The sequence below is a fragment of the Perognathus longimembris genome, chromosome 22 (genome assembly GCF_023159225.1).
Source record: "Perognathus longimembris pacificus isolate PPM17 chromosome 22, ASM2315922v1, whole genome shotgun sequence".
Classification (NCBI taxonomy): domain Eukaryota; kingdom Metazoa; phylum Chordata; class Mammalia; order Rodentia; family Heteromyidae; genus Perognathus; species Perognathus longimembris.
The window spans coordinates 6,913,485-6,923,419 of NC_063182.1; the positions used below are offsets into that span (position 1 = coordinate 6,913,485).

Here is a 9,935-nt window from a genome sequence, read left to right on the forward strand (position 1 = left end):
AGGCAGATACAGTTCATTCTCTTGTAGTCCGCTGCTTCCCCGTTAGAGAGAGTAGAGCGAGCGCTAGCTATTGTCGCCAGCCATACTGTGTAAGCCGAAAACCATGCATCTGGAATTCTGTCATCCCTTCAACATCTTTGCTCCCTGCCATCCACCGCTTCCTTTATTTTTCTTAATCGTGTGGTATAGACGGTGAACTCCTGACTGCATTCTGCCCCTTCTTTCCTCCTCCATTTGTGTACCACCTTCTACTCAGCCCTTCATCTCTCTAGCAAGGACACATTTCCTGATGATTACGCTTATGTCATTGGGCTCTCAGTCTTTCTAAAAAGAATTATACTACTTGAGCTTTCCACTGAGTCTGTGATACTTCAGTTAATTCATTTGTGACTGCTTGCAAAGTACACACTGTTAATGTACATATTTATTCACATTCTAGCTATGACAAATGAAGGAAATGATGTAATATTTGTTTCTTTGGGTCTGGCTTACTTCATTCATAACATGTTTTGAGTATCAGACAAAATTTGAGATAAATCAGTTCAGCACCAGTTCTTTAAATTATTCCTCAATTAACAATTACCATATAAAATGATTCAAACTTAAGAAGATTATGAGAGAGTAAATTAAAGCACTTTTCACCAGGTTTGGAAGTTGTTGAAAGCTGTTGAAAAGGGCATTCTAAAAATGAGTACTACCAGAAGGCAGGGGTTCATGCCTCGAACCCTACCCAGTCAGAGGGTGTGAACTGAGGATCAAAGTTCAAAGCTAGCCAAGCAGATTAATCCACAAGACTCTTATCTTCAAATAACCAGCCAAAAGCTGGGACAGAACACTGGGCTTAAAAGCTAGAGCATCATCCTGGAGCAAAACATACAACCAAGAGCCTGAGGCCCTGACTTCAAGCCCCAGTACACACACACACACACACACACACACACACACACACACACACACACACACACTCAAAGTGAGAGTCTTAACGACATATAATTAAGAAATTTCTGCTAAAACTACAAATGAATGAAGACTAGAAAAGATAAATAATAAACAAGATGAGCAAGGGATGAGTAGCTCTGTGGTAGAACTTTGCTTGTATAACCACTATTCCTCAGTTAAATCACTGTCACATCACAAAAAAGAGATAAAGCTACTCATTAGCAACTAAGTATTTGTTTGGTAAATGATACCAATCATTATTTGTCCACCACCCTTGACACAAATTGAATGTAAATAAAGGGGTGCTTTATTTTGCCTGTCTTATCATAAACAACTAAAGGCATTCACAGGATCCTATGCTCCCCTGTGTGAGACAGATGGTAGAACTGGCTTACCGGAAGGTGGCTGGGGTCTGCTTGTGACACAGGGAAATCCTGGGGTAGCAGGAGAGGCTCGCTTTTGGCACAGCTCTCCTGGCTGAGGAGCGTGTCCGCATAGTTGGGCTGTGGGAAGATCAGGTGGCTCTTCCCCGAGTCCGCGGTGAGCGACACCTCATGGGAATAGGTCTGCAGGAAAGCGTGCACCCCATCCACACCCACCAAGTGTGAAGCAGGTAGACCTGCCAGCCCACTGTGTGCTGTCGGAGGGGGACGGCTCGTGTGCCAGCGTCTCAGCCTCAGGGCCAGCAGCACGATGACAAAAGCCAGAAAGACACAGGAGACCACGGCCACTGCCACCACTAAGTACAGCGTGAGGTCGGAGTCCTCTGTGTCAGGGGCAGTGTGGATGCTGCTCAAATCTGCCAGGACCTCTGGGATGCTGTCAGCCACGGCGATGGTGAGCGTGACGGTGGCCGAGAGGGGCGGCTGGCCGTGGTCCTGCACCGCCACCACGAGGCTCTGCTTGAGCGCGTCTCTGTCCAGCAGGGCCCGCGCCGTGCGCACCTCACCCGTGTGCAGCCCCACCGTGAAGAGCCCCGGCTCGCTGGCCTTGAGCAGGCGGTAGGACAGCCAGGCATTCTGTCCTGAGTCTTTGTCCACCGCCACCACCTTGGTCACCAGGTATCCTGGCTCTGCAGAGCGAGGCGTCAGCTCCACACCCGTGGAACCATCTGTGGGGAGGGTGGGATAGAGGATCTCAGGTTCGTTATCATTCTGGTCCAGCACGAACAGGCTCAGGGACACGTTGCTGCTGAGGGGTGGCTGTCCACCGTCAATGGCGATCACAAGCAGCCGCAAGTCTTGGAACTGCTCATAATCAAAGGAACGAAGAGCATACAGGACACCCGTGTTGGAGTTGATGGAGATGTAGGAGGACAGAGGCGCTCCCTGGATGGTGTCCTCTGTGAGAGAGTAGGTTACTTGGGCATTCTCCCCGCTGTCAGGGTCCTGGGCTGTCATGCCTAAGATGGACGCTCCTCTCAGGTTGTTTTCTGGAATGTAGGCAGAGTAGGAGGCGTGAGTGAAGGTGGGTGGGTTGTCATTGATGTCTGTCACCTGCAATGCTATATGCATCTCTGTAGACAGGGGAGGTGTTCCCTGGTCAGTGGCAGTTAGCAGGATGTCATATTCGGAGACTTCCTCTCTGTCCAGAGTTCTGTGTGTCAATAACCGGTAATAATTTCCATAGGTCTTTTCCAGTCTAAAAGGAAGATAATCTGGAATGGAACACGTGACGAGGCCATTCTCTGTGGAGTCACTGTCATGAACGTTGAAAAGAGCAATGACTGCTCCTGGGAAAGAAGGCTCTTGGATAGAGCTGGTGAGCGAGGTAACTGTGACTTCTGGAGCATTGTCGTTCACATCCACGACTGTCACAAGAACCTTACTTCGGGCTCGAAGGCCAGGCCCATCATGGGCTTCTACATTGATAATGTAGAATCCAGACTCCTCATAATCCAGATCTCCAAATATTGTGATGTCCCCACTGACAGAATCCAACTGGAACAGCTGGGATATTTTGTCTAGATCATTCCGGAAGGAATATATCACTTCTCCATTGGCCCCCTCATCTGGATCAGTGGCTTTGATGGTGAGCAGCTGCGTGCCCACGGGCAAATTCTCACGCACACTGACGTGGTACTCTGGCTGGGTGAATGCTGGAGCGTTATCATTGCTGTCCAGGAGTGTGATGTGAATCCTGGCAGTGCCCGAGCGCACGGGGTCGCCTCCATCGTAGGCAGTGAGAACCAGGTGGTGAACTGGCTCTTCCTCACGGTCTAGGGTGCGTTCCAGCACCAGGTCCGGATACTGCACCCCATCAGGGCCTCTCTGCACGTCCAGGGAGAAGTGAGCATTGGAGCTGAGTTGGTAACCCTGCAGAGAATTCAGCCCTATGTCCGGATCGAAAGCTTCAGGGAGCGGAAATCTCTTCCCGGCATTTTCAATTTCAACAACTTTTATTTCCTTCTGCTCTGTTGCAAACCTGGGCGCATTGTCATTCATATCGGTTATTTCCACCTCGATTCCCACAATGCTCACCTTGTCCTCTAGGAGGATCTCCAAGTGTGCCACACACTGGGCAGATGTGTGGCAGAGCTGCTCGCGGTCGATCCTGCCCGCGGTGACCAGGCCGCCGCCCCGCGGGCTCAGCGCGAAGAGCTGCGCCTTCCCTCTGGACACGATGCGCACGCCGCGCTCCGCCAGCTCCCGCGGCTCCAGCCCCAGGTCCCGGGCCAGGTCGCCCACGGCAGAGCCTTCTTCCAGCTCCTCCCGCACCGTGTAGCGGATCTGCTGGGCCCGCACTTCCCACAGGGCTCCCAGCACAAAGCACATCCACACCAGTCGCCTGCAGTCTGATGGAGAAGCAGCCGCCATGACAGCCCCGCTGCGCGACAGTCTGACCTTGGCGGCTCCCGCTGGAGGCCGAGGAGCCCTGGGTCCTGGTCTTCCCAGGGCCGATGCCTTCGCGGTGGAACGCTGAGCAATCGCGGGTCCCAGATGAAGCTTTGCAAGCGCCTGGAACAAGGGCTGTGGGCTGCGGAAATCTCCTTCTGACTGAAGGTCTGGTTGTTTTTCCCCCGCGTGGTGAACAGCGACACTCAGAGCCCTAAACTGTTATTGCAACCCCTTCTTGAAAATGAATTTTGCAGAACTTTATACTGTTTCCATTCCCACTCTCATTTCTTCCGAGGAGAATAAACAACAAATTCGTGTAGTTTAATTTGCCACATAAGGATCCACGCCTTCCTATGTTATATGCTAAGTTATTTTCTCAGAGATTTTACATGGGGTTTTTAATAAAGAATGTTAGATCTAACATTAAAAAAAAATTTTTTTTTACAGTGTTCTTCCGCAAAGCACATTTTCAGTATACTATATTTCTTGTTGAGACCAGGGTAAGATTTAAGGGCAAAGGAAAGAGATGAGTAACAGACAGGGGCCTGGAAGGTGGAAGTTCAGCTTTAGTCATCTGAGGGGACCCTTGGAGTCTGCGACAAGCTTTTAATTCTTTGCAAGGAATTACCTGACACTCAAGAGATAGTTACCCCGTGTGCAAATGAGGTTGAGAAATGGTTTTAGGTTGAAAAGACTATTTTTTTCCTAGCTGTACATCAAAAATTCTAGGTTCCAAACTCTGCCTGTGACACTTGTTCACAGTGTCTCCTTCACTGCTAGAACAGCAACCTCCATAGAATCAGAACTCAGCAAATATTGTTTTCAGTATTTAATGAACAATCAACGGTGCAAATGCAAAGCTTCAAACTATGGGACGAACATTGATATTAATATCATTATGAAGTCAGAAAGATACTGGCATGTTTCAAAGAACCTAGTGGTTTTAGTGTACCATGACCACTGCATAGTTTTCACAATCATTTCTAAATTTCACTTTAATTTTATTTACTTTTTGGTGTTATTAGGGTTTGCACTGAGAGTTTGTTCTTTCAAGGCAAGGGCTCTCCAAAATTATCTTTCTTTCTTTTGGAGGTACTGGGGTTGAAACTAGGAGTCCTGTGCTCATGTGCCCTGCCACTTGAATCATTCTACCAGTCTTTTTCATTTTAGAAACAAGTAAAAGGAAATATTTTATTGGTCATATATGCATTATCATCGCCTCATAGGACTGAATATTTTTGTTAATTTATTTTCCTGTTTCAGTTTTTACTTTTAAAATATTTTTATCTGTAAGTAGCTGTACAAAGGACTTTCCATTCAGCAACACAGTCCATGAATATAGTATGTCTTCATCAATGCCATGCCTTTGAACATTCTCATCAATCCTACCCAATCCACCCTCCTCTCTCTTGTTTCAATTTGGTAGGGTGTGTAGTAAATTTTTTGTCACGGAACAAAGCACTTTATGAATACCATGCATCTTGATCTCTGTCATCCTTTTAACATCTTCACTCCTTTCCACCCAACCCTTCCTTTATTTTTCTTAATTGTGTGGTATACATGATGAACTCCTGACTGCATTCTTCCCTTTCTTCCCTCCTCCATTTGTGTATCCCCTTCTATTTGGGCCCTCATCTCTCTAGCTAGTACGTATTTCCTGATGATTACGCTTATGTCATTGGGTTCTCAGTCTTTCTAAAAAGAATTATACTATTTGAGCTCTCCACTGAATCTGTTTTACGTTATTTAGTTCATTTGTAACTAATTGCACTGCACACACTGTGTTTATGTACATATTTAGAGAGACATTCTAGATACCACAAATGAAGGAATCCATGTAAATTCTGTTTCTTTGGGTCTGGCTTACTTCATTCATAACATATTTGAGTGTCAGAGAAAACTTGAGATAAATCAGTTTAGCACCAGTTCTTTCAATTATTCCTGAATTAACAATTTGCATAAAATGATTCAAAATGAAAGAGATATTGAGGGAGCAAATTAAAGCACTTTTCACCATCCGGAGAAGATTCAGGTGTTGATGGGGCTTGGAGATGTTTTGGAAATAAATTTCTTCACATACACAATACTCTCAAAGTGTTTTCACATTTGACTCACTTCAAAAAACCAAAAAAGAAGCAATAAAAATATGGAATTTTAAAATGTGTTTGTTACATTCCTTATTGGAACAGTAACCAGTAGAGAAAGCAAAACTAAATGGCAAAAGAAGGGTGAAGAAATTATATTCTTGAATGAAATTATGAAGGGGAAGAATATGGATCCAAAGCTAGGGATTTATATGTAAATTGTGACAATTTTTGCTACATGTTATAAGGCAAATAATTGATAAGGGGGAACAGTTGTTAGAAGGTTGAGTTCAATAAGATACATTGCAGATGAAGTTTTTATGACAAGAAAGGTAATTGATGACAACAATTATTGAAACTCAACTTGTGCCAAAAAGTGTAAATAGGTTTAGAAATAATACACACATGGAGCTGGTAATGTAGCTTAATGGTAGACTGCTTGCCTAGCATGCACAAAGCCCTGGGTTCAATTCCTTTGTACCACATAAACAGCAAAACCCTGACATGGCTCTGTGGCTAGCCTTGAGCAAAAGAAGATCATGGGGCTGTGAACGCCCTGGGTTCCTGGAGGAACCCTTCTCCACTGTTGGTGGGAGTGCAAATTAGTACAACCACTTTGGAGAACAGTATAGGGGTTCCTAAAAAAGCTCAGAATAGACCTACCCTATGACCTAGCCATACCACTCCTAGGCATCTATACTGAAAAACAGCACCCAGGATATAAAAAAAAACTGCATATCCATGTATATGCCTGCAAATTTTATAACAGCCAAAATATGGAAACAACCCAGATGCCATGCTACAGCTTGAATGGATCCAAAAAATGTGGTATCACATCACACACACACACACACACGCACACACACACACACACACACACACACACACACACACACAAAGCTAGTCATTAGCAAGTAAGTTCTGGTTTAGTAAATGATACTAATCATTATTTTTCCACTCCTTTTGACACAATGGAATGTTAAGAAAGGGGTACTTTTTTTGCAAGTCCTATCTTACACAACTCAAGGCATTCACAGAATCTGATGCTCGCCTGTGTGAGGCAGATGATAGAACTGGCTTACCAGAAGGTGGCTGGGGTCTCCTTGTGACATAGGGAAATCCTGGGGTAGCAGGAGAGGCTCGCTTTTGGCACAGCTCTCCTGGCTGAGGAGCGTGTCCGCATAGTTGGGCTGCGGGAAGATCAGGTGGCTCTTCCCCGAGTCCGCGGTGAGCGACACCTCATGGGAATAGGTCTGCAGGAAAGCGTGCACCCCATCCACACCCACCAAGTGTGAAGCAGGTAGGCCTGCCAGCCCACTGTGTGCTGTCAGAGCGGGACGGCTCATGTGCCAGCGTCTCAGCCTCAGGGCCAGCAGCACGATGACAAAAGCCAGAAAGACACAGGAGACCACGGCCACTGCCACCACTAAGTACAGCGTGAGGTCGGAGTCCCTGTGTCAGGGGCAGTGTGGACGCTGCTCAAATCTGCCAGGACCTCCGGGATGCTGTCAGCCACGGCGATGGTGAGCGTGACGGTGGCCGAGAGGGGCGGCTGGCCGTGGTCCTGCACCGCCACCACGAGGCTCTGCTTGAGCGCGTCTCTGTCCAGCAGGGCCCGCGCCGTGCGCACCTCACCCGTGTGCAGCCCCACCGTGAAGAGCCCCGGCTCGCTGGCCTTGAGCAGGCGGTAGGACAGCCAGGCGTTCTGTCCTGAGTCTTTGTCCACGGCCACCACCTTGGTCACCAGGTATCCCGGCTCTGCAGAGCGAGGCGTCAGCTCCACACCCGTGGAACCATCCGTGGGGAGGGTGGGGTAGAGGATCTCAGGTGCGTTATCATTCTGGTCCAGCACGAACAGGCTCAGGGACACGTTGCTGCTGAGGGGTGGCTGTCCACCGTCGCTGGCGATCACAAGCAGCCGCAAGTCTTGGAACTGCTCGTAATCAAAGGAACGAAGAGCATACAGGACTCCTGTGTTGGAGTTGATGGAGATGTAGGAGGACAGAGGCGCTCCCTGGATGGTGTCCTCTGTGAGAGAGTAGGTTACTAGGGCATTCTCCCCGCTGTCAGGGTCCTGGGCTGTCATGCCTAAGATGGACGCTCCTCTTGGGTTATTTTCTGGAATGTAGGCAGAGTAGGAGGCGTGAGTGAAGGTGGGTGGGTTGTCATTGATGTCTGTCACCTGCAATGCAATATGCATCTCTGTAGACAGGGGAGGTGTTCCCTGGTCAGTGGCAGTTAGCAGGATGTCATATTCGGAGACTTCCTCTCTGTCCAGAGTTCTGTGTGTCAATAACCGGTAATAATTTCCATAGGTCTTTTCCAGTCTAAATGGAAGATGATCTGGAATGGAACACGTGACGAGGCCATTCTCTCCAGAGTCGCTGTCATGAGCATTGAAAAGAGCAATGACTGCTCCAGGGGAAGAAGGCTCTTGGATAGAGCTGGTGAGCGAGGTAACTGTGACTTCTGGAGCATTGTCGTTCACATCAACGACTGTCACAAGAACCTTACTTCGGGCTTGAAGGCCAAGTCCATCAAGGGCTTCTACGTCGATATGGTAGAATCCAGACTCCTCATAATCCAGATCTCCTAATATTGTGATGACCCCACTGACAGAATCCAACTGGAACAGCTGGGATATTCTGCCTAGGTCATTCCGGAAGAAATATGTCACTTCTCCATTGGTCCCCTCATCCGGATCGGTGGCTTTGATGGTGAGCAGCTGTGTGCCCACGGGCAAATTCTCCCGCACACTGACGTGGTACTCTGGCTGGGTGAATGCAGGAGCGTTATCGTTGATATCCAGGAGTGTGATGTGAATCCTGGCAGTGCCCGAGCGAACGGGGTCGCCTCCATCGTAGGCAGTGAGAACCAGGTGGTGAACTGGCTCTTCCTCACGGTCTAGGGCTCGTTCCAGCACCAGCTCCGGATACTGGACCCCATCAGGTCCTCTCTCCATGGCCAGGGAGAAGTGAGCATTGGAGCTGAGCTGGTAACCCTGCAGAGAATTCAGCCCTATGTCCGGATCGAAAGCTTCAGGGAGCGGAAATCTCGTCCCAGGAATTTCACTTTCAAAAACTTTTATTACCCTCTGCTCCGTCGCAAACCTGGGCGCATTGTCATTCACATCGGTTATTTCCACCTCGATTCCCACAATGCTCACCTTGTCCTCTAGGAGGATCTCCAAGTGTGCCACACACTGGGCAGATGTGTGGCAGAGCTGCTCGCGGTCGATCCTGCCCGCGGTGACCAGGCCGCCGCCCCGCGGGCTCAGCGCGAAGAGCTGCGCCTTCCCTCTGGACACGATGCGCACGCCGCGCTCCGCCAGCTCCCGCGGCTCCAGCCCCAGGTCCCGGGCCAGGTCGCCCACGGCAGAGCCTTCTTCCAGCTCCTCCCGCACCGTGTAGCGGATCTGCTGGGCCCGCACTTCCCACAGGGCTCCCAGCACAAAGCACATCCACACCAGTCGCCTGCAGTCTGATGGAGAAGCAGCCGCCATGACAGCCCCGCTGCGCGACAGCCTGAGCTTGGCGGCTCCCGCTGGAGGCCGAGGAGCCCTGGGTCCTGGTCTTCCCAGGGCCGATGCGTTCGCGGTGGAACGCTGAGCAATCGCGGGTCCCAGATGAAGCTTTGCAAGCGCCCGGAACCAGGGCTGTGCGCTGCGGAAATCTTCTGACTGAAGGTCTGGTTGTTTTTCCCCCGCGTGGTGAACAGCGACACTCAGAGCCCTAAACTGTTATTGCAACCCCTTCTTGAAAATGAAGAGTGCAAAACTTTATACTGTTTCGGTTGCTAATCTCATTTTTTCCGAGGAGAATAAATAACAAATTCCTGTTGCTTAATTTTCAACAAAGGATCCATACCTTCATTTTTAATAAGCTAAGTTGTTTTCTCATAGAAGTTACATGGGGTTTTGAGAAAAAAGTGTTTTAAATGTTTTGAAAGGTTTTTTAAAGTAGTCACCCCAAAGCCTCTTTTGAGTATACTATATTTCTTTCTATGACCAGAGCAGGAATGAAGGGTAAAGGAAACAGAGGAGTAACAGACAGCAGCCTGGCAGTTGTATGTTCAG

At 48.6% G+C, this 9,935-nt stretch overlaps 3 protein-coding genes across 3 annotated transcripts in view; all 3 read right to left on the reverse strand.

The window, feature by feature from the left end:
* LOC125339773 (protocadherin gamma-C4) overlaps nt 1-9,935 on the reverse strand; it is a 365,900-nt gene that overhangs the window by 170,701 nt on the left and 185,264 nt on the right. The window lies entirely within an intron of this gene.
* Nucleotides 1,284-3,763, reverse strand: LOC125340137 (protocadherin gamma-A4-like). Its single transcript, XM_048331588.1, has one exon. The coding sequence runs from the start codon at nt 3,753-3,755 to the stop codon at nt 1,284-1,286; it is 2,472 nt and encodes an 823-aa protein (XP_048187545.1). The 5' UTR covers nt 3,756-3,763.
* Nucleotides 6,892-9,508, reverse strand: LOC125340138 (protocadherin gamma-A4-like). Its single transcript, XM_048331589.1, is given in 2 exon segments — nt 6,892-7,316; nt 7,319-9,508. Coding segments are annotated over 2 exon segments (2,469 nt in total). The 5' UTR covers nt 9,363-9,508.